General features: G+C 41.2%; 1 protein-coding gene and 1 long non-coding RNA gene across 3 annotated transcripts in view; one reads left to right on the top strand and one right to left on the bottom strand.

The window, feature by feature from the left end:
- MYOM1 (myomesin 1) overlaps nt 1-23,877 on the bottom strand; it is a 108,983-nt gene that overhangs the window by 28,750 nt on the left and 56,356 nt on the right. The window contains exons 17-26 of one of the 2 annotated variants that reach the window (XM_050942091.1): nt 22,138-22,259; nt 20,832-21,158; nt 18,761-18,957; nt 16,305-16,431; nt 14,476-14,660; nt 13,287-13,401; nt 7,773-7,929; nt 6,657-6,763; nt 6,463-6,507; nt 1,666-1,802 (exon numbers count right to left, since the gene is read on the bottom strand). In XM_050942091.1, coding sequence (XP_050798048.1) covers nt 1,666-1,802; nt 6,463-6,507; nt 6,657-6,763; nt 7,773-7,929; nt 13,287-13,401; nt 14,476-14,660; nt 16,305-16,431; nt 18,761-18,957; nt 20,832-21,158; nt 22,138-22,259 — 1,519 coding nt within the window. The remainder of the gene's footprint in view (nt 1-1,665; nt 1,803-6,462; nt 6,508-6,656; nt 6,764-7,772; nt 7,930-13,286; nt 13,402-14,475; nt 14,661-16,304; nt 16,432-18,760; nt 18,958-20,831; nt 21,159-22,137; nt 22,260-23,877) is intronic. The other variant, XM_050942092.1, reaches the window with a different exon arrangement.
- Nucleotides 671-22,597, top strand: LOC127045742 (uncharacterized). The gene is made up of 3 exons (XR_007772808.1): nt 671-901; nt 14,279-14,367; nt 20,640-22,597. It is a non-coding gene; the product is annotated as an uncharacterized LOC127045742 (long non-coding RNA).

Raw genomic sequence — 23,877 nt, 5'->3', positions numbered from 1 at the left:
ACATAACCAAACATATTCATAAAACATGTTACTCAAATATAATATAAGCATATTTATTATTATCATAATTATTTATATCTGTTCTGTACTGAGCATCATGTTCTGTTCCATTAGAAAGGATTTTTTTAAATATATGAAAACTATTGCCCAACTCTTCAAAACAATATTTTCCCTGAGATGATGCTTTTATATCTTACTTCTATAGAATGCCCTGTCCATGCCTGCTAACCAGTGTAGTGGAATGCTAGAGATTTCATATGTTTTGGGGTTAAAAAAGTTCTCTGCCTATTGCTTATGGGAACTTGCACATAACATAGGCCCTGATTTTGGGTTACATGCAGAACTTTGGTTAGTGATGTAGTCAGAATTCTGGGAGTGGGCACATGGATGAGGAAATGTGAGGATGTGGTTTGAATGCACTGCACTCTGTGAATTTTGGTCTCCTGGAATAGAGGGATATGGATGATAGCTAAATTACAGGACTGCCTTGGTCTAAGGATTGGAATGGTCCCTAGCTGCTTAGAGAATCTGGATGCCCACGAAGGTGGCCAGAGGTGATTGCGGTGAGGGGACATGTAGGGTCACAGGCCTCACCAGATTTCTCAGGCCACCTCTCGCCAGGATGCCCAACAGCAGCTCCCCCTGGTGGTGGCACTCACCATGTGTCTGTACAGCATGCAGGGGGAGGGAGGAAGCAGCAGGGCACTGAGCTGGCTGTGAGCTGAGCTCCCTGGGGCTGCTGCTTCTTCCCTGCTGCTGGAGTCCCAATACTTCCTGCTTCACAGACTGCTCACTGATGTAAGTGAGGGGGACATCTTCAAGATCGGGAAGAGGAACTGTGACATGGTGCCTAGCACTAGGCAACTCAGGTGGAGCCCCATCCAGCCGAAGAGCCCTGGAGGTGAGTGAGGAGAGGAGGCTGGGGGGCAGAGTGGGAAAGTGGGGTGGACTATGCTGTTGCTGCTGCTTGCTGCTCCAATGCACTTCCAGCAGCAGCAGCCTTCAATGTGCCTATCAAGGTGAAGGCAATTTGGGGGTATCACATTCCTCCCTCCAAAGTGACTGATAATTCTTCAACTTGTTCACTGAGACGATCCAGTCCCCAAGCACCATCCCACCCTGGTGCCACCCATCCTGATGGAGTGTGGGGGATTGTGCCTCCCAACTGTGTTGCTCCTTTTGTTGGTCTTGTTTTGAACACTGGCTAAATTGATTGAGGAGCGTTCAGGCAGGGAGGGATGCCTGCAAGCTCTGCAGGGGGCTGGGCACTCACAAGATAGAGAGCAGGAGGAGGAGGAGGTAGTTGCTAGTGTATGTTGTCTACATACATACCAAGTTTCCGGGAGTGGTGGCTGAGGCAACACATGGGGCGGTCAAGTGCCCCCACAGAACTGTTTAATTGTGCCCTCCCGCACTATCCACAGTTACGTATTGCCTCTGCAGGTGGCAGAAAGCCACACTGAGTGCACCCTCTGGAACTGCATCCAGCAGTGCTCACCCACAGCTCAGAATGTGGGCACAATCTTTATACTGATGTTTTCATGTTCTGTTTTCCATGTAAATGCATTAGAGCAGTGGGGCCTGATTATATTCGAAGTGCTTAGCTGGAACAGTGATACTCATTGCTTATAAAAGTCAGAAAACCATAAGCAATAGAAGTCATACCTCTCCATTAACAATTTCCTTGTCATTAAATACAAAGTTGACTTTTGCATTGCCAGACAGCTTTTCAGCCTGCAGCCAGAATCGCACTTGTCCCTTCTCCAGAAGTTCAGCTGCCAGCTCAGACTTAAGTGGGACAGCTACGAAAAGGAAAGAAAAGACTGAAGAGAATCTTTCCTGTGTTTCACAACTGTTCTTTTCTATCGTCAAAAAGCCAATTCTCCCATTGATAGGTGTAGAATTTATGGAAGTGTGTTGTCTGCCCCCACCCTCTGTGTAGTTGTTCTGGGTCACTAGGGCTGTGTAGAGCTAGAAATATTCAGCATTTGAGTTATGTTTGATGCTGCTCCATTCTAACTCAAAGAAAAATCTGTCTCGAAGATAAACTGAAAATATCTCTGCAGCATGATGTGTGTATGGCCCAGAAAGAACCATGCTTTATGACTCACTCTGTAATGTTATAATAAAATGTCAAAATGACTCAGCAGAAAAAAATAGCCTGCAAAGTCCTGCTTTCAAGGGTAATCAGAAAGTAAACAGCTGCACCCCACGCTGGTCCTTCATTCCTAGAATTGATCATGTGTGTCATATCATGCCAAAAATTTCAGCAGTACACTCCGTTTTCAAAGAGATAACCAGAAACACTGACAATACGAGCCACATTCATTATTGATGTAAGCAGGGTCAACTCCACTGAATGGCATTGTGGCCATTTATGTCACAGTACAAACATTTAGCCATGGTTTTAGTTTTCCCATTATTGACAAGTTCAAGTCTTCATCTTATTTTCATTCTAACTTTTCCTTAGGCTTTAGCTTAGTTGGAAAACACAAGCAATTAGACCTAGTGATATAAGGGCTGATTTTTGAAAGGCGTTGAACATCTAAATAGCTCTCATTGATTTTTCCCTAGATTCAAAGAGCCATGCAAACAGTACATTAACACTTCTCTACTCTCTTATAGGTATAAAGCATATACAAGCAAAGTATATGTGGAGCTCCCAAAATATAATAAGGACATGTCCAATCTGTAGTCTAAATTAGTGAGTCATTGTTTTTCATCTGTGAGAATACTGTAAAGTGTATGCATGGAAGGGTGTGACATTGTTCCAGAGCTACTGAGATGGATCTACAAATATCTTTGTGAGACAATCAGGGGGAGAATCTTTTCATTTGTTTATATAGCCTGGTAGTGGCTGTAGAACTAAATGTGAAACTCTCTTATCATATAGATATTGGTAGAGGTCTGTTTCTTTAAATTTGACATATATAAAGGACTCAACAACAGTAAAGTGGAGCTATGCATGCTATACTGTAAAACAGAATACCCAGAGTATGAACAGCACAACTCTGGGTTGTGAAACTGTTTCAGATACAAGGCTGTACTGCAGGGCATATTAGCCTGTTTTATAGCAGAGCTAGTCTGGCATTTTTCCTTCATCATCTCCATTGCTCAGCTCCACTTACCAGCAGCAGGATGTGAAACAGACAAATCTTTTCTTCCTACTTCTCACTCATGGAAATGGCTCCTTTAAAGATTTTCACCTCTTCACTTGCTTGCTCCTCCCAGAGCCCTAGCGCACCTTCTGGAGCAGGCAACATGCATGAAAGCAGCTGCCTCCCAGTCTGCTCTGAATCAGGCTGTAAAGCGCAGGTGGAAGCTTCACTCTGCACGTGAGACTCTCTCTCTCACACACGTGTGCACATGTCCTTGTCCTGAGTAGCAGGGAACCCTCTTCCTTTCTCCCCCACCTGAAGACATCTGATAGGTAGGGAAATGGGGAAATAGCCAAAAGGTGAAGGAGGATGGGCAGTAGCTAGCAGGAAAAGGGGAAGGTGGCAAATAGAGTCATCAGGGGATTGGCGATGGCAACTGGGACGCAAGCAGAGCACCACCACCACTTTATCCTCATTTTGAGTCCTGTATGTTAGTGCAATGGTGCTGTAAAATGCTTCCTCATTTCCTATGAGAAATGAGAGCCTTGGATCTTAATCTCTAAAAACAAAAAGAGAGAAATGCCAGATGCACCAGTGTTTGCAACAGGAAGTGGGTGTAAATGAAGAAATTAGGCTGTGCTGCTTTTGTTTTACTGTCAGGTTTGTGGCAATTTTAAACTCTTAACTTGATTTGTATGTAATTAACTATGAATATCTTAGCCTAAAATGGAAAGAAAAATACCAAGCTTCCCAGAGGCTGTTCTACAAAGGACTAAAATAAGCTAAAGGCATGTTCTTTTGTGAAAAGAAGTCACTCCTCAGTCCACAAGACTAACAAGACCAAGTCCAACAAAAGCGTTCATTTAAAAATGTGTCCGCATTATGAAGCACTAACTGGCAGCTGTATTGGAAACGTCTAACAATCCTGCTTCTGAGTTTTACTTCCTATTCTGTATAGTGTCTCAACTTATCACAAGCACCTGATTAAACCTCCTTTAGCAGTTACCAAGTTGAAGAGCAGCTATACAGAGGACTTTCCCATCCTTCTTGGCCCTGTGCAGCTACTACACTCATGCATTGTCTATGTTCAGTAAAGGTATGTCCACACAGCAAAGGAAAACCCGTGGCTGGCCTGTGCCAACCACTCAGGCTCGTGGGCCTGTGGCTGAGGGGCTGTTTCACTGCTTCCCAAGCTCTGGGACCTCCCTCCCTGCAGGGTCCTAAAAGCCAGGCTCCAGCTCAAGCCCAGAAATCTACACAGCAATGAAACAGCCTTGCAGCCTGAGCCATGTGAGCCTGAGTCTGTTGGTATGGACCAGCCATGGGTTTTTCTTTGCTGCATAGATATACTTTTTGTGTGGAGTACTCAAGCAGCCCACTTACCAATAAGCTTGCCAGCTGTAGTTGTTTCTGAACACAAGTTAAATGTGTTAAAGTAAGCACTGAGCAGTTTAAATGAATTAACATGCAAGTGTTTAAGTTGAACATGCAAGTTCTAGTGATTAATTTTCACATACACTACTAATTTTGTTAGTGCTTGTAAAAATAGTTTATCCAGAGATGAGACTGAAGCTACTCATATACCAAGGGGGTCTCATTACTATTTTCTCTTCTCTTAGGCATTTGTGGATACAACTCATCTTATTGTTACTTAATACTTTACAGTGCCTAGATATATGGTGGGTCCCTGACAATACAAAGGCAGAGACGTGATCTCTGCCCTGAAGAACTCACACTCTTATATAGAACATGACAGAGTCGGGGGAACAATCAACAGAGAAGGGATGGGGTGAAGAAGGGCAAAGGGTGATGGAATACGACTTTGTGGTTACTAACTTTGGGTATGGACGTGCAATTAGGAAATTATTTTTGTTGCTGATTTTACTATAAATTAATAATATTGTTGACTTGCTTTTGGTGACATCATAGAAGAAGTAAGTCTTAAAAAGAGATTTGAATGATGAGGAGGTAGCAGATTGTGGGGTTTGGGAGGTCATTCCACATGCAGGGAATAGCATAGAAAAAGTCATGGAGTTGTTGAGGAAGAAGCAAACAAGTGGGACATCGAGGTTGTTATCACTGGATCAGAAAAGGCCAGTCAGTGCGTGACACAATAAGAGACCATGTCGGATATGTAGACCAGAGTACATTGTGTAGGGCCTTGAAGTGGTATAGAAAAGGGAGGAATGGAAGGGATTCAGAATGAGAGATGTTGTGGTCAGACTGATAGGCAAGGAAGACCATTTTAGCAGTCACAGTTTGGATGGACTGGAGGGGTGGGGGTTTCAGTAGCTGAGATAAAGCTAGGAGGTGATGGACAAGAACTTTAGCTACTGGGATTGAGAGGACTAGTCAGAGTTTAGACATATAGTGGAGGAAGATATGGCAAGATTTAGACCATTAGACACCATTGTGTTACTCCGGTTATATGCTATTGTTTAAAACAGTGGTATTGCACCAGCTTAAAACTGGGGTAGCACAGTGATAAATAAAACCTGTAGCTAGAAGCAGAGGGAATCATTAAATATAGTCCCCAAGGTACAGACCTGTGTAACAGGAAGAATGGTCAGGTTGTCTACAGTAACAGAAAAAGAAGAAGGTGGGGCAGTTCAGAAGGAAAACTCCTGTGCAGATGGCGCATTCTAGCTGGACTTGCTGTGATGTTTTATTTTGTTAACCTCGAATTTGGTCTTAACTTACATGGCACTAATGTTGCCAGCTAAAGTTAAAGGGGCAGAAAATTATAAACTCTCACGCTGGCTTGGCAACTCATAGGGACCTGAGTAAATATAAAATTTGGTGCTCTAGAAAAAACAAATCCATTGGGATGATTACTACACATCCAAAATATGGACTATACTGTACAGCTAGAGAGCAGCATCTAAATAAGCAGAAAAGGCATCAATTAATACATTAATGTACCAGGAAGAATTGAAAGACTGACTAGTAGAAACCATGACCCAGGGGTGGCTCCAGGCCCCAGCATGCCAAGCACATGCTTGGGATGGCATGCTGCAGGGGGCACTCTGCCGGTCGCCGGGAGGGCGGCAGGCAGGGTGCCTTCAGCAGCATGCCTGCGGAGGGTCCGCTGGTCCCGCGGCTTCAGTGGATCTCCCGCAGGCGTCCACCGAAGCCGTGGGACTGGCGAGCGGCAGAGCCCCCCGCGGCATGATGCTGTGCTTGGGGCGGCGAAATATCTGGAGCCGCCCCTGCACGAGCTCAGCTTCACACACCGCATGCTTTTCTCATGAGCCAGCGGAGCAGCTCCCCTAGCTGTTGCTGGCAGGGACTCTGTAATATACATCCCAGAACTCTTCACACCGCATGCCAGTATCTCTTCTATGAGCATGCTCATTTCACTTACTTGGGAATTTGTGCTCATGGCTGAGAGCGAGGAGGCGTTTCATCTCTACAAAAATTTTAAAAAGAAATATTACGTATGCATTTCTGTTTTACCAGTTATAATGATCACAGATTCTCTTACTTTTTCATGTAGTGCAGAAGAAGTGAGATGTGAAAGATAAAGCAGGCATTGTAAGAAATAGGTTTTTTCCTTACCTTCCTCATCTATTGTGTAGCTTGATGAAACTCCATCAGTGTCTGTGACAGCACAAGAGTAAATGCCCAAATCATCTTCCCCAAGATCTTTAAAAGCAGCTTTTGACCTTCAGACAAAAACATTTTGATTAAAAGCCTTAACCAAACCCTGAATCAGAACACCTCCCTTTCCCCCTACTAATGGGTGCTGCATCTGCTGTGGCTCTGGCTCAGCAGGAGAGTATGGGGAATAACCAGTGAAAAAAGGTGGGTATATCCATGGTGTTTACATGTTGAACCCCACAGTCTGTATCTGGTACAAGAAAGATCTGAATAAATCCAGCTTAGTCCTGCAGGGTAGAGCGTATGAGAGATGCCAGAAAGGGTTCACATGGGTTCATATTGCTGGGAGTATGGTAAATACAGGCTGGTTCTAGGAAACATCCCTCTGGACTTCGTTTTCATGTGAGATGTCAGGGATGTGTTAGGGATGGCTATAAACAGGGAGGGGAATGTCACATGGTTTCTAGGGTGCTGATTGGCAGGGCTTATACATCTATTTCTTCTTCCGTATATGTTACTTTTGCACCTGTATATTTGCATCTCCTTCCTCTGTAGAAAAAGCCTGGGGAAACAAGTGATCCAGACCATGCTGAAAGTCACCAAATCTGGGATCTGATGAACAAAAATGTTCCAATATTCACTGAGAATGCCCCACCACCAGCTCCCTCCTGATCAAACCAGAGTGTTGTTTGCTCCAGCACCTCAAAGGACTGCAACTAGTGCAGTATAATATGGGAAAGTTTTTGAAACAGTCAGGACCAAAACAATTTAGGTTAAATATGTTTAAAAATACTAAATTGCACCTGCAAATCTGGTAGCCAGTGCAGGTCAGAGAGCACAAGTGTAGTGCGCTCTTTATGTGAAGCACTGCTTAAACAAGTGGGATGCATCATTGTGTGTGTGTAATTTCTGCATAGTCTACATGGGAGACCACCTTCAGATAACACTGTAATAATCTAACCTTCTACTGACAGGGGCATGAATAATCTTGGTGAGGTCACCTCCAAAGGGATAGATTTCTGAAATTCCTAGGATTTCTAAATACAACAGAGTTCTATAAGTAAGGCTCCTTACTTTCCGCCTTTGGCGTCAAAGTCTAATCGAGATTCATCCTCAATTGGTTCATAATTCTTGGACCAGACAAACTTAGAGTCTGGAGACATCTGGTCGCATTCAAAGTTCAGGGAAATGACTCCATTATCATCCACATCTACTTCCATTTCTTTAGTTCCTGGAAGATCAAAACAAAGCACGTCTACTTTTTAATAAAAAGCAGCATAAATTATTTGCTTACACATCATTCACAGGATAAATTAAGCAGAGCCCTTTCCTTCCTTCTGCACATACATAAGCTGCTGCAACAGGCTACTGTCCTTGATCCTTTACTCAAGAGAAGAGTCTTTATCTAGGTGCGTAATTCCATGGAAGTAATGAACAAATTAAAAAGGGTACATAGGTCAATGAGATTATTTGCACATGATTAAGGACTATGCATACATGAAGGTTGCAGCATTGGGCCCTAGGCTGAAAGAAGCCTTAACTCAGGCTTAAAAATAAAATTAAATGCGCTGGAAAAATGGAACAGGAACAAATGCAGTCCATTAAAATCCATTAAATGTTGAAAATATTGTAAAAGCAACAACTTCCACAGTAAGGGCTATTCATTGTATTCCTAAAATAGGGAAAACTTCTAATTTTCTAGTAAAATACAAGTTTATGCCACGTACACAAGAGTATACTTGGGAAAGGTGGAGGGGTGAATAGGAAATTAACAGTTCATGTTAATTTCACAAATGAATCATCACAGTAGCACTCACTTGTGCAACTAATAGTGTTACACACAGCAGCTCATTCACACGTACAGATGTTGGATTAATCAAGTCTGACATATTGCCCTGAAATGGCCTATGGAACGCATCCTGTGCACCCCAGTAGGGAGTGTATCTATGACTGGCAGCTAAATGCAACACCTTGGTTCAAATCAAGAGCTGGTTTTGAATACTGCTTGCTACTCCAGTGCCTGCAGGCCTTGGTAAGGGCAGGACCATCCAGTGTGCACTCGTAGGGCACTGAATGGGAAATAAGTCCAGGGCCAGAATATACCTAAAATCTGCCTTTCATGCATACCTATGCAGCCAAGAGAACTGCATGTCTTGAACTGCCTAAAATGTCAATGACATACTTTTCCTCTAAAATGTTATATCTTAAAGAAAAGGACCTCATTCACAAAAAGCCATCAGAATATCCAGAAATTAGTAATAAATGCTTTATTTCCAGTACATTTCTTGAGTCCTGTTCCCATAATCCTAATACCATACATGGCTTCTCCAATACTGTGAGCAGCAGCACATTCCTTGGTAATGAAATAGTTTGTGAACATGTAACTGACTGTCTTATTGCTTATAGCTTGCCATAAATGTTTAATAAAAAGAGAGATCAATATTTGTTGCTATACCAGTATTATCATTTATCAGCCCTTTCCTAAATGCAATATGCAGTTCAGAAATACATGTAAAGTACCTATGAATGATAAATGAAGTCTGAGGTCTACATATCTCTTACTGGGCAGTAACATGTTTGTAAATTTACCACTGTAATCCATTATATGGAAATTCACCATTTGACCTGTCATTAAGTGTTTGTTTCCACTGCAGATTGTTAGTGTATCAATCTTTTGATGACAGTGTAGGTAATGTGCAAAAACTCTGCTATAAGAGCGATTCAAAAGGCAATATGCTTGACACTTCATTAGCTTGCATTCACTGTATATATTACTACCACCAGTCAGCACTTATATCTGGCAGTGGTGTTGTTTATACAACTCAGGGTGCATTTTTATAAGTTCATTTTTTCTCATTTTGCTTTACCTCTACCATAAATACTGAAATAGGTCACTAAGAAACTAAAGCATGTTTCTAGATCAGGGATTGGCAACCTTTGGCACACAGCCCATCAGGGAAATCCACTGGCGGGGCAAGAAGGTTTGTTCACCTGCAGCATCCGCAGGTTTGGCTGATCGCAGCTCCCACTGGCTGCAGTTTGCTGTTCCAGGCCAATGAGGGCTGCGGGAAGTGGCACGGGCCGAGGGATGTGCTGGCTGTTGCATCCCGCAGCCCCCATTGGCCTCAAATGGTGAACCATAGCCAGTGAAAGCTGCAATCGATCGAACCTGCAGATATTGCAGGTAAACAAACCGTCCTGGCCCGCTAGCGGATTTCCCTGATGGGCTGCCGATCCCTGTTCTAGCAGCTGAAGATTGCCAGAGCACAGCAGCATGCTAGACAGGACCTCATCTAAAAGCCACTCTTCCAATATGCCCCTGTGTTGGCTCTAAGGAGAACCCTCAGCCGGAGACACAGGTGAGGTTTAAGGCCCTGATCCTGCAATCTGATACCTGTGGGTAGACCCTTATGTCTGGGCAGAGTCCTACTATAGTTAATGGTGCTTCACACAGGTGCAATGGTCTGCCCACACAGATGATTTTGCAGAATCAGGACCTAATTCTACTTTGCAGTGAGCAGTATCAGAGCTGGGGGCTGGCACAATGGGATTTGAAAAAGGATTAAAGCATACTCCTCAGAGCCCTGGGATTTTCTGTGGAAAACATACACAATGAAATCACTTTGATGAAATCAAGACTAAGTTATAGCTAAAGATATAGGTTTGTTTGAGGGTTTGCTGTTTGTTTGGGCCAATTGTTTTATTTTATTTTACCTTTTAAAACATTATAAGAAAAAAGTTACATAGTTGGCAAATTAGAAACAAAAAAATACAAAATATTTGACCATATTACCTGCACATGCTGGAAATAGGAGATTGCCTCCAGTCCTACTGACAGAAATAATTCTTTCAGTATATTTATTTAAGTTTCTATTCCTCTTGGGTTAGAGATCTTGCTCTCCTGCTGATATTTCTGACTTATTCGCCAAAAGTAACATTGCAATTCTATTTGCAAAATGCAGGAATTCTCCATCTGACCAAAATACTATTTTGCATCTATCCAAGATCTTAATAATGCCAACATTAGTTGGGAAACTACCTTTCCAGAAGATTTGAGACCAGATTTTAAAATCATGATTGTGCCTGAGATTTGTATGGTTTGAGTGAAAAAGCATTTTTAACCAGATTTTTGCCTTTCTGAGAGATTTGTTTTGTCTTTTCTTAACCCTTCATGAGAAGTATAGTTTGGCAGAGATTATATTTACAGATCTGAGCTAAGAGTATGTGACAACAAAGTCACTACAAGATTAATTAGCCCTGAGCTTCCCGGAGAACTTTGTTGGGCCAAATCTTGACTCTCTTGCTTTGGGGACTTGGAATCCAATCCCAGCTCTGTGCCCCTGAGCAGTAACAAAATCCTGAGACAAGAGTCCCATATGGGTAGCAGCCAGGGTGCAGCTCTGCAGCCCTGCCCCCAGCGTTAAGGGCTGTGGGCATTCTCTGCTGAACTTGGCCCTATTACTTTAGGCACACACCTTACTGCAGCCATCCTAGATCTCAATGGAAATTACGTGGCTAAATCTCCTTGCAGGTGGTAAAGTATCTCCAGCTCTGAATGTCTGCTTCAATTCTCAGTCTGTTGGAACTGAAATTAGATGTGAAGTTCCTTATTTGATATGTGTGTGGGCTGCTATTGCATGACAAGCTTGTGTTATCAGTCTGAAGGCTAAGCATTAACCCTCAAAGGGAAGCAGAAACTTTGGGGCAAATGTTCATCCAGTTGTTATTTCATGAATAAGATGTTTCCATTGTGCATAACTCAATGTCAGAACAACAGGACTCTATGGGTAGGTCTACACTTCATTGAAACACCTGCAGCTTGACTATGTCAACTGACTTGGGATCACAGGGCTCAGGCTGTGGGGCTGTAAAAATGCAGAATAGACATCAGGTACTAGTGGAGCCTGGGCTCTGGAATCCTCCCCCGACCCATGGGATCCCAAAGTCAGGGCTCCAAGTGTGAGCCCAAATGTCTACACTGCCATTTTATTAACCCCATAGCCTGAGCCCCACAAGCCTGAGTCAACTGACATGGGATGTTTTATTGAAGTGTAGACATATCTCAAGGGCCCTGTCCTGCTCTCATTGGCTACTGCCAAAAGTCCCAATGGCTCAAGGAGCTCCTGAGAACTAGTCTGCAGCCTTAAATATGTTTATCTTATACTAAATTATGTATTTTAAGGAGATTTTTGGGGTACATTTTTCATCATGGAATATCAGGTTTAGAAGGGACCTCAGGCAGTCATCTCATCTCATCCAACCCCCTGCTCAAAGCAGGACCAATCCCCTACTATATTTTTTGCCCCAGATCCCTACATGGCCCCTTCAAGGACTGAACTCACAATCCTGGGTTTAAGCAGACTAATGCTCAAAGCACTGAGCTATCCCTCCCCCCTCTTGCAGTGTGTGTTTACAGCACAAAAAATATACCTGCATGAACCTCAGAGTCTTAGATGTTTTACTTTTGTGTTTGTTTTTATTAATTTCATGTATTGTGTGTCAGTTCTAACAACAGTACTATCTCTTATGAGTAGGTGAAAAATCTATGGGCCCAACAGCCTCTTCCTATGGAAATACCAATGGAAAGGATCTGGAGACTCAGAGTTTCCTCCATGTTTTTTCTGTTTTATTAAGGGCTATGTCCTCTGTGGAAATAGCAGGGGTCCAGAGCCCAAAACCACAGATACTCAGATACCTGTATGAAACCCATGGATCCACTGGAGTTCTGGATCCAGCTGGGTGGGGATTCTGTGCCTCCACAGTGATTCTTGGGGTCCCTGCTTCTCTCCACACCTTTCTAGCACTGTGGATTCATTGTAGCCATGTTGCAAGCATCTCTCCAATCAGCAGCTGCCCTGGGCTCTCCTTGTAAAGGTAGTCTCCACAGCAAGGAGGGTGTCTGTGTCAACTTGTGAAAGGATTTACTGTTGGTGCCAAAGGAGAAAAAGAACATTCTCCTTGGCCCATTTACAGCCTGTCCCCTCCCCAAGAACTCTCTGTGAGTCAAGAGACAGAAGGGATATGAGCTGCAGTGGCAGCAGCAGCTGATCTCCCTTCTGTCTGGGGAAGAGTAAAACTTAAGTGTGGAAGTTACACTCCATGCCCTGATCTAGGGGAACAACTGGACCCCCTATTTATGTATTTATCTGCAATTGCACACAAATATTATTTTACCATACTTTACCCAGGGAGGAGGGATAGCTCAGTGGTTTGAGCTTGGCCTGCTAAACACAGGGTTGTGAGTTCAGTCCTTGAGGGGACCATCTGTGGAAAAAATCTGTCTGGGGATTGGTCCTGCTTTGAGCAGGGGGTTGGACTAGATGATCTCCTGATATCCCTGATATTCTATGATTCTATTTGTGTGTATATATAGTATGGGCACCCAAGTGTATTCAGAAAACTTATTTTATAAAGGAGGTAAAGAGTCACACTCAGCTGGTATCCTTTATAGGAAAAGGGCTTGGTGCATTGGTAATACATCAAAGGACAGATGGGTTCAGTTCCTTTGTGTGTATTCTCTGGTTATGAGCATGTCTGATAAATATGAACCAGTATTAATGCAGATGCAAAACAAGAGTGTAAACGAACCTGGTCGTGTTTCTGCTATGACAGGGTCAGTGGTATCAGAAGGTTTCCCGACACCAGCCTGATTTGTTGCTCGCACCCGGAATAGATAGCTGACACCTTCCTTTAGGCCACTGACCTAGAACAAGCAAGTAGAGAAGCACAGTACACTACTGAGCACTTCATTTTACTCTTCCATATCTATAATACTAGTTTGGGGGCTTGACAATAATATATCTTCCTCCTTTTTTTTTCTTCTCTTTTTTGCCTTGGAAACTTCCACTTTTCTCATGTCCCTCCCATCCGGGCTAACATGACTGTAACTTATTTTTGTTTGCTACTTGAGTTTAGCCAGCATTTTTGATGATGTTATCAATGATGTTAGCACATTTCTGGGAACAGGATGTTTTTAACTCTTGTGCAGTCCATCTGCTTCTGCAGCAGCAGAACAAAAATACTGCAGATCAATTCTGGCTTTTAAAAAAAGTTGTAGTCAGAGTTAATAATTCAAACCATAGATATTTAGAATCTGGATGTCACTCTCTATTGGCTTATAATGATTTTAACATCCAGTTTGAGACTACACTACATTCCAATGTCCCTTTAAAAATACACAAGCAAAGATCACATTTTAAAATGAGGTGGTTTTTAAAATGACCTTTGAAATGTACAAATTTCATATGTATGTATACATTTGTACACTCTTGGAAGAATGTTTAGACTGAAAATACAGTTGGAAGAATGTTTAGACTGAAGATACAGTTAATCTTATATTTAGAAATTGCTCCATTAAATTATGTACCATAATAGCCTAGCCATCTAAATTACAAACTCAAAAAAATGAGATGACAGGGTATATTATGTTAAAACCAATCATCCTGTCATATTTTCACAGCACACACCTCAGTGATTTGCCACTTGTGTTCACCTTTGAGTCAGGAAATAGAGAGGATACATCTGTGTTATAACCTATTTTAGGAATGCCATACTTTAGTAATGCGTTCTTTTATTTTTAGACTTATTGGGCCAAAGTTTTTTCCAAGTTAAACCCCTATGTGACTCTGCTAGGATTACATGGATGTAACTGAGGGCACAACATAGCTTGGTAAGTCTAAAACTACAAGGAAGCACTACCAAAATAGAATGGAATACCTAGAACTGACTTCACAGAAGTTGCACTGGTGTAATTGAATTTGGTTCCAAAACTGATTACCTTTAAGAATTTATTTGCAATTGGCTTCTCATTGACACTCCTCCAATGTTCGTCTGTTGCTTCTGTTTCCTTCACATCAACATAGTAACCAGTTACAGGATTACGGCCAATATAAACTGGTGGTTTCCACAGTAAAACCAAAGAGTCTTTTCTAACTTCAGTGCATAAGAGATCATGAGGCGGTCCTAAAGGATAAAAAAAAAGTTGTAATCTTGTGATGCAGGCCATTGCATAAAACAAATGAAAAAAGACCGTGCATAAAACCATCTAAAAAAGACCGTGGGTTAAATTCAGAGTGGATGTAAGTAGATACAATTCCATTGTACCTGTGAACTTACACAGTCCTAACCATGTTCAAAATGAACTAGCTCCCAAAATGATCCAATTTCCATTTTTTCTAACCTACAATATCTCAATCAAACATAAATGACCAGCCTCATCAAATAACAGGGAGAGAAGTTAATTATTAAACTCATTCATTTGTTGAGAGCCTGATCTAATGCCCATTGATGTCAGTGGGAGTCTTCTCATTAACTTCAGTGGGTATTGGATCTGGCCCTGAACTGACATGCCTAGGACAGGGTCAAAATTCAAAATGATCTGGACAAATTGGAGAAATGGTCTGAGGTAAACAGGATGAAGGTCAATAAAGATAAATGCAAAGTGCTCCACTTAGGAAGAAACAATCAGTTTCACACATACAGAATGGGAAGAGACTGTCTAGGAAGGGGTATGGCAGAAAGAGATCTAGGGGTCATAGTGGACCACAAGCTTAATATGAGTCAACAGTGTGATACTGTTGCAAAAAAAGCAAACTTGATTCTGGGATGCATTAACAGATGTGTTGTAAACAAGACACGAGAAGTCATTCTTCTGCTTTACTCTGCGCTGGTTAGGCCTCAACTGGAGTATTGTGTCCAGTTCTGGGCACTGCATTTCAAGAAAGATGTGGAGAAACTGGAGAGGGTCCAGAGAAGAGCAACAAGAATGATTAAAGGTCTTGAGAACATGACCTATGAAGGAAGGCTGAAAGAATTGGGTTTGTTTAGTTTGGAAAAGAGAAGACTGACAGGGGACATGATAGCAGTTTTCAGGTATCTAAAAGGGTGTCATCAGAAGGAGGGAGAAAACTTTTTCACCTTAGCCTCCAATGGTAGAACAAGAAGCAATGGGCTTAAACTGCAGCAAGGGAGATTTAGATTGGACATCAGGAAAAAGTTCCTAACTGTCAGGGTAGTTAAACACTGGAATAGATTGCCTAGGGAAGTTGTGGAATCTCCATCTCTGGAGATATTTAAGAGTAGGTTAGATAAATGTCTATTAGGGATGGTCTAGACAGTATTTGGTCCTGCCATGAGGGCAGGGGACTGGACTCGATGACCTCTCGAGGTCCCTTCCAGTCCTAGAGTCTATGAGTTTCTTCACTGCCTTGCACCTTGTGTAGACATCTACACCAGGCATAGATGTAGTATAGGAATCTAAATAGAAAAGAAATAAACAATTAGCTGCAAAGTGGGTATTAAATGCTACCAGATCAAATGAGCAATGTTTAACACCCACTTTGCACAGGTGTAAATGACTCTGCAAAGCAGTGAAGAGCCTTATGTGCAGAGCAACTTTACTTCCATTGACTTCTATTGGAAGTGGAACTGAGAGCACACAGCAGGTGTAGCAGCAAACCCATAGCAGACCTCAGGATGCAGCCTGCTGAGAATAAGAACAGAACACTGTTCTAGCCAGCAGCATTCCTCTTTCATTTTGTGTAGAGTGTAGGTTTGGTACACTCCACTGAATGATGCTGAGCTTTGATATTTTGTTTAGATTTTTACCTGGAACAGCAATGGTCCATTCTTCACATTTGAAGGATCGAGTAGGTGGGGAGGGTGTGCCAACCCCAGCTAGGTTAGCAGCAGCCACTTGGAATTGGTACACCATGTTTTCCTTCAAATTGTGAATCTTCAGGATTAATAAAAACAATACTCATTATCCTTGCTTTAAAGTTGTAGAAGGAGGTTATACTTATGACTGTCACATATGTAAACTCTAGGATACAAATCCTCTTTATAAAGCCTGTACAATGAACAGGTGAAAGCAATATTAAAAATCAGTTATGTATACTTTCATTTCTTTTCAATTTTTTAAGAATGAAAAGGCACCACAAAAGCTACCTTTGTGCACTGACACCCAGGCAATACCTTCTACAGGCAGCCACTTCTGAGCAAACTGAGGAATGCTTGAGACTATGGGCTTGTCTTCGTGTACAGCACTACAGTGGTGCAGTTGCACTGTTCTAGTTCTTTAGTGAAGACACTACTACACCTGACAGCAGAGCTTCTCCCATCATCATAGTTAATCAACCCCCAGAGGGGGAAGCTATGTTGGGGGAAACTATGTCGGGGGAGAAGCTCTCCCATCGACATAGCACTGTCTACACAGGGGGTTAGGTTGGTATAACTACATCGCTCAGGGGTATGGATTTTTCACACTGCTCAGTGACATATTTATACCAATATAGGTCTGTAGTATAGACCTAGCCTATGAATGTTCTAAATGTGCATAAACTGTAAAAAAATAAACAAGACTGTTAGACATTGTGCTAGGTAAGTAGGGAGCAGAGTGTCACCAGCCATGCGTTAATTACATAATTCAGCCTGCTGACGTAGGAGCTGTCCCTGCAGTGGGGTGTACGCTGGCACTCATTTGAAAAGCAGCTGTATTCACCTCTGGCAATTATGTGCTGCAGTTGGTAGAATACTTGCAAGCTGGATCAGGATCTAGCTCCAAACCATGACTTCTTTAGGCCACAGCCAGTCAGCACAGGAGTGGCTCAACCCCCTCATACTCTATTAAGTGCTAATGGCTTCATTTTCAAAGACGCTGGGCATGTGTAGCTTCTATTGGTGACATGAGTTCTTAGATACTATGGTGATGGTGCCAGACTGAAAGATAGTTTGTAGCTCGTTCAATAGATAAGTTTGTAGATTTATGAGTACATTCAGGGTATGTCTACACTGCCCATGTTACAGCGTGGCTGTGGCATGACGTGGGCAGTGTAGTCATGCTTTATCGCCATGGGAGAGCTCTCCTGGCAATAAAAAAACAGCAAGGGGTGGCAGCTTTATCACCGGGAGCACTGTCTATACTGGCGCTTTTCAGTGCTAAAACTTTTATCGCTCAGTGGGGTGTTTTTTCACACCCCTGAATGACTAAAGTTTTATCACTGAAAGTGGCACTATAGACACAGCCTTCCTGAATGCAGATAATTTGTACTCACACATTTAGGATACGTCTACACTACACTGGCAATTGAATGACAAAACTTTTGTCTTTCACAGACGTTAACTCCCCTCTCCTGAAAGACCAAAGTTTTGCTGCGACAAGCACCAGTATGAACAGCACGTTGTCGGCAGGAGCGCTCTCCTGCCAATAGGGTGACCAGATAGCAAGTGTAAAAAAATCAGGACAGAGGGTGGAGGGTAATAGGTGCCTATATAAGAAAAAGCCCCCAAAATTGGGACTGTCCCTATAAAATCGGGATATCTGGTCACTCTACCTGCCGACAACGCATATGCCGCTTATTGGGAGTGGAAGTTTTTTGTTGGCAGGAGAGGCAACAAACAGTGGCAACATGGTGCGAGTTTTAGCAGCATGGCTGTAGTGACACAGCCATGTCGCTAAAAGCTGTGTAGTGTAGACATAGCCATAGGAAAAAGCTTACCCTACTCTACTCCCACCCACAAAACAGAGGGCAGAGTATGGCACTAAACATTTATATACAAACCCTCTGCATCCGAGAAGTGTTAACTGGTGACTTTTATCATGCTTTAGAAAAAACACTGACAAGAAGCAAAGGACTAGAAGAATAAGTTGTTTTACTTTTCATCCTAATACATACCTGATGTAGCATCACAAATCATTGCGGGCAACGTATTAACCATCTAGGACATGACACAGCTGAATACCCTCTATTAAATTGTAGACCAGGTTTCTGAGTCACATTTAATAGAGTAATAATACTTTTTCACTTATATAGCATCATTCTATCAAGGAACCCAAAATACTTCAAAAAAAAAAAAAAGGACAGCATAGCTCTTATTATATCTGTGGCATTAAAGAATGAGCAAACCAAGCAAATATTAGACTAGCATTTGTTTGCTAAGGAGTATCTCTGACATAAACATCTCAATCCACTGGAAACAATGAATTAGAAGCTGTTTTTCCTAATCTGTTTTGTTACATATATACTTCTGATGCATGATCAGCAATATGAAAATTAACCTCTTACCCTGTATGCCCTTTCACTAACTGGTTTAATGTTGGCCTCGTTCCATTTTCCAGGAACTCCATCAATCACTTCACGATAGTTCACATAGTAGCCAGTAATTTCAGCTCCGCCAATGATTTTGGGCTGTTTCCATCCCAGCACCATTGAGTCACGAACACTTTCAAGTACAGTGATGTCATAAGGTGGAGATGGGGCAGCTGTGTCAACATGAACATCATATGAATAGGCAGTAATCATTCTACTAGTCAAATGAGCATTTGTCTGGCTTTCTCATCTTGTCAGGAAAAACTTCATTTGTAGTCAATGGAAATTTTGCTGGTATAAGAAATGCAGGATTAAGGCCTCCATAAGCCCAATAAAAAACTAAGCTACATAAGCATTAGTTATACAGCAGTGTTTGATATTTGAGAAACGAGCTGATACACAGTGAAAGTGTGTGTCGCAACTGCAGCTCTCATACAAGTGAGCAGGTTTCATTTTCAATACAGTGAAAGATCAGAAACTAAAACTAACCATAGCAGACTTGCAAAATGTTGGAGATGCAATGATTTGTTTTCTTTTGCTGAAACCAAACTTTTTCCCACACTCAATTTTTTCTTTAGTTCCTTTTTTACCCCACAGTCCCTTGATGAGAAAAGAGGTAATGCAACACCTCCTACTTCCTCATTTTTGGTCTCTTAATGTTATAATGATATCATTGCACCCTTTGGGTACACTTACCTTACTGAAGGAAAGCACAGTCACAGCCACAGCTGTCTGATCAGAAATGGAAGAGGCCTGTTTCTGGAGCTTACTTCAAAAATATCTGGAGCACAATTCTTTTTTTTTTTTAAACCAACACAGAAATCATGAAACTTCAGTCCTGTAACTGCACCCACCTTCTTACAATATATCCTACATACATGTCAGTGGAATATTTGTACATAGAGTATTTACCACTGGTCAGCTGTTGGCAATACTTAGGAACTCCTTGTCTCACTTTGGATGTAGCTCAGATAGAATTTTGAATGACCTCATTTGCTGAATGTTCTTCCAGAATAACTCATCATCCAGTCAGCAAAAACTTTTTTTAATTAGTAAAGGAAAGCCGCAGAAAAAACCCTATTGCCTTTGAAATCAAGGATAACTCTATCAATAATTAACTACATTTAATTGAATATATTGTGCAGGAAACTATTGCTGAAGTGTACTCAACTGTAGGTAGGTATACCTTTAGACAGGTGCTCAGATATCACAATGATGGGCATCTATTGTGGATGATGTATAAGAAAAGTCTAATTGTGTATTTATTACAGTAATTCCCCCTGATTTCTTATTGTCCTGTTTAACAGACTATATCAGCTGGTGTCAGCATAGCTCTACTGAATAACCAGTTTATACCAGCTGAAGATCTAGCCCAGTGTCCTTAAGTATGGTGAATGCTAAAGTGTTGATTGCATATAACTGCTGTATGTGCACTTATGGGTTTTCTCCATTAAAGTATTACTGTCAACTAACAAATACAATATATACCATTCACTAGCACTATACCTTAAAGTATAAGAAGAAGTCTAAGCATAAATCCACAAAGGAACTCAAAATATCCGATAACAGCAGAGGTGTTTCTGCTCACTATCATGTAACAATTAATTCACAAGATTTTATTTCCTTTGTATATAACATAGAGTCTGAATACCAAAACTCCTTATAGAGAATGAATTGCTGGCAAGTGTTAAAAATCCCTCTGACTATGCAATACAAGCTTTGTTGCTATCCTCAGAAATACCACCAAAGTGATTTAGAAGTCATGATATTTTTGGATACATAGCTGTAATATATAAAGTAAAGTAAAGCAAGCTATTAAATTAGTAAATGATTTTAAATGTTTTGCTGTCAACAGACACACTGTATGGGAAATGGTTCCCCATACCATTCCATGCATAATAACCCTTAATGAGAAGCTGAGCATGTAAATGGATTTGATGGAAGATGCATCATTGGTGAGAATGTCCACTGTGACTTGGATGATAAGAGATGAAAATTGTCTGAGATGAATGCACTGAAATGGTGAAATCTATTTATTAGCTCTCACCTATATCTTTCTTCTCTTTCATTTTCTCCAATGCCAAAGGGTCACCAGGTTGAGTCTTACTTGCCTGCTTAGCAGCTCCCTTCTGTGGTGAAGGTGTAGGAACATTCTTAACCATTTCTCTTACTTCACTGACTCCTGTACTCCCCAGCTTATCAGAGCTACTGGGTAGCACGTGTCTGTTAAATTTAGCATTGCATTTTAGCAAAGCATCTGTGTCAAAGATAGGCTGGGAGGACTCATGCATGCCTTCCCAGCAGGTAGTGTAGTCTGTTAGTCCACCAGCTTTACCACTCAGTTCAGGACACACACCATGAAGCCATCCTCCCCCTGCAATTGCCAGAAAATAACAGACATTTTGAATTAGACATCATTCCTTTTTCTTCATTTATTCAACAGAATGAAGAAATGACCACAAAGAACAACACAGGCAGGACATGAATAAACATGATTTTTGCTGACATTATGATATGTTTCGACTCACAAGAAAGTGGAAAGCATATAGTATCTCCCAACCTTCTCACTACAAGTAACGTTTTTTTTAATGGTGTATATTTTACAGCACAGATGTGACATTCCATAATCTGGAAAGCTAATAGAAGTAAAATGATTGTCACTTGCCACACTTCTTTTAAGATTAGATCCTTTTACCCATATCTGTGATCATTTCAGCTAATCTTTAGAAGTGCCTCTTTCCTCTGCCACACTTGTCTTCTGAGGTTGGGAGGTATGTCAGTTTGATACAAATAGAGTTAGAATGTTGAAAACATACAATTTATTCTGGTTCAGTGAGTTCATTAGTCTCCTTATGTTAGTTCAGGCAAAACAGAAATAGCTCATCAACAGTATGGAGGATGCACAGGGCTTTAGGAGGTTTACAGAAGAGAACGACAGCATTATTAGTAGGTTCAGGTATGAAAATAAATCAAGCCCTTAGATTTAGGAACTGACTTCACGCAGGATGATGTGTATTAGAGGTGATTTATATCACAATATGAAATTAGATTGGCATTCCATTTTTCAGCGTAACTATGACGTGAACTTAACAGAGTTTTCATACAGTGGTTCATGAATAACATCTGAGGAAGCCTGGATGGTGAAGATGAACAATCTACAAGTGCGCAGTGACTGAGTGACTGTAAAAGTATGGCTGTGAAGCATTATACATGATATGACCAATGGGAAAATCATTATCTGTGAACAATACTGTAAAACAATATAATTAGTTACAAATAATTACTAAAAAAAAATTTCTGGAATCATTCAATTTTTTGTTTACTATTGATCATGGCAATGGAACATAGCTTACCAATGGCTGCTTTGACTTCAATAGCCTCTGATTCCTGTGAATATTCACTGAGTCCAGCTGCATTAACAGCTCTGACTCGGAAAATGTAGTTCTCACCAGTGAGGAGTCCATGGCAAATGAATCTAAAGCAAAACAGTAAAGGAACACTTAGAAAACCCTTACCGCGCTGTAGTGAATGGAAGTTTCCTACTGACCAGGATTTCACCCCTTTAGTAGCTATACTGCAGTGAGACAACATACAAAGGAGACTTGGATATCAGCAAGAAGGCTAATATGAAATTTTATCTCAAGGAAGCAAGTAGGTTTGTTTCAGTAATAATGTCTGGAAATGACTGTCAAACCGATTTGTATGTGAGCAGTTCTTATGCTAATTTAAGGATTCTGTCGCATAAAAGTGAGGCTTATGGAAGTGTGCAAACAGAGGTGAAATATGGAAAAATAAAATGAGCATGTTACTTTTTGTGAAGAAGTTAATGATCATTGCTCCTTTTAAAAATGAAATATTCATTTAATTGCCATATTAACCCCCTATGGGATTGATCTTGCACAGCCCAAGTATGGATAGTGGCAGGGCAGGGATAAGTACAAGTTATAATGTGATGGGCAGGATAAGGAGCACTTCTCAGTAAGCAATCAATTACTTCTGCCTAGTAGGAGGAGAAAGGTCAAAGAATGGAGGGCACAGCTAAGCACCCTATTTGCATAACAAGGATCGAACTCATGTCTCCTGAGACATGCCCATACTCTAACACCTACCACTTTTTTCCCTGAGCTTATGAGAGTATGGAAGTTGCTGTGGCAGAGGGTAGCTTCCTTCTGCTCAGTGCAGAGGAGTACACAGACTTAACTGCACCCACATGTAGCCTCTGCTCACGCTTGTACTTTTCAACGGGTATATCACAAAGACTTGCAAGACCTAGACCTGTCTGCTTCAGTGCCATGCTTATAATGCTAGGTGTAAAGTTATGTGGTTAGTATGAGTTTCTGCTAGAATTTGTCTTCAACCATACTAGAAAAATTACAATAACAATGGAAGTTACAGTAACTATAGGGAATAAGAGCAGAAAAAAAAGATTCAGAATTTCAGCTTCAATTTCTTGCTTCTAAACATCACACAGTAACCTCCTTAACATTTAAATAGAGGAGTCAATAGTGGACCGAAGGTTGATGTACATTTTTGCCCAGGCAACATCTTCATTACACTATCGCATAATAAATAGTAATGGTTGTAAGCGTTTCATGGCAGGGACCATCTTTTACTCTGTGTTTGTAAAGTCTTCAATACAACGAAAGCCCCTCAATGCTGACTGGAACCCAAGCATGCTAGTTATACAAATAAATAATAATTCTCTATCATGGTGGCTAATAATTGTAATGTTAACAATATTAATCAGTTATTATAATAGGTTATAATAACCAGAGCTGGCTTTCAATTACAACATAAATATTCAATAACTCCCTTGAATTCAATGGAATTTCTCTGGATTTACAGCAGTGTAACCAGGATCAGCTCAGAATTTGCTAATTAAGAGCCTGATTCTTAGATTCTTACTCAGGCAAAATTCCTGTTAGGACAAATTTTGGTTTAATTTATGAAGGTGTAAATCTGGAGTAACTTCATTGACTGACAGAATGAATTTAGTATGAATAAAGGATGTGAGTTCTGTATGCAAGGAATTAGTACATTTGCAATGTAGCATGGAGTTTTCTAATGTGCTCATGAGTCTCTTTGATGATGAA

The sequence above is a fragment of the Gopherus flavomarginatus genome, chromosome 2 (genome assembly GCF_025201925.1).
Source record: "Gopherus flavomarginatus isolate rGopFla2 chromosome 2, rGopFla2.mat.asm, whole genome shotgun sequence".
Classification (NCBI taxonomy): Eukaryota; Metazoa; Chordata; order Testudines; family Testudinidae; genus Gopherus; species Gopherus flavomarginatus.
Note: the sequence above shows the minus strand (reverse complement) of the source record. Positions and strands in the feature narration are given on the sequence as shown.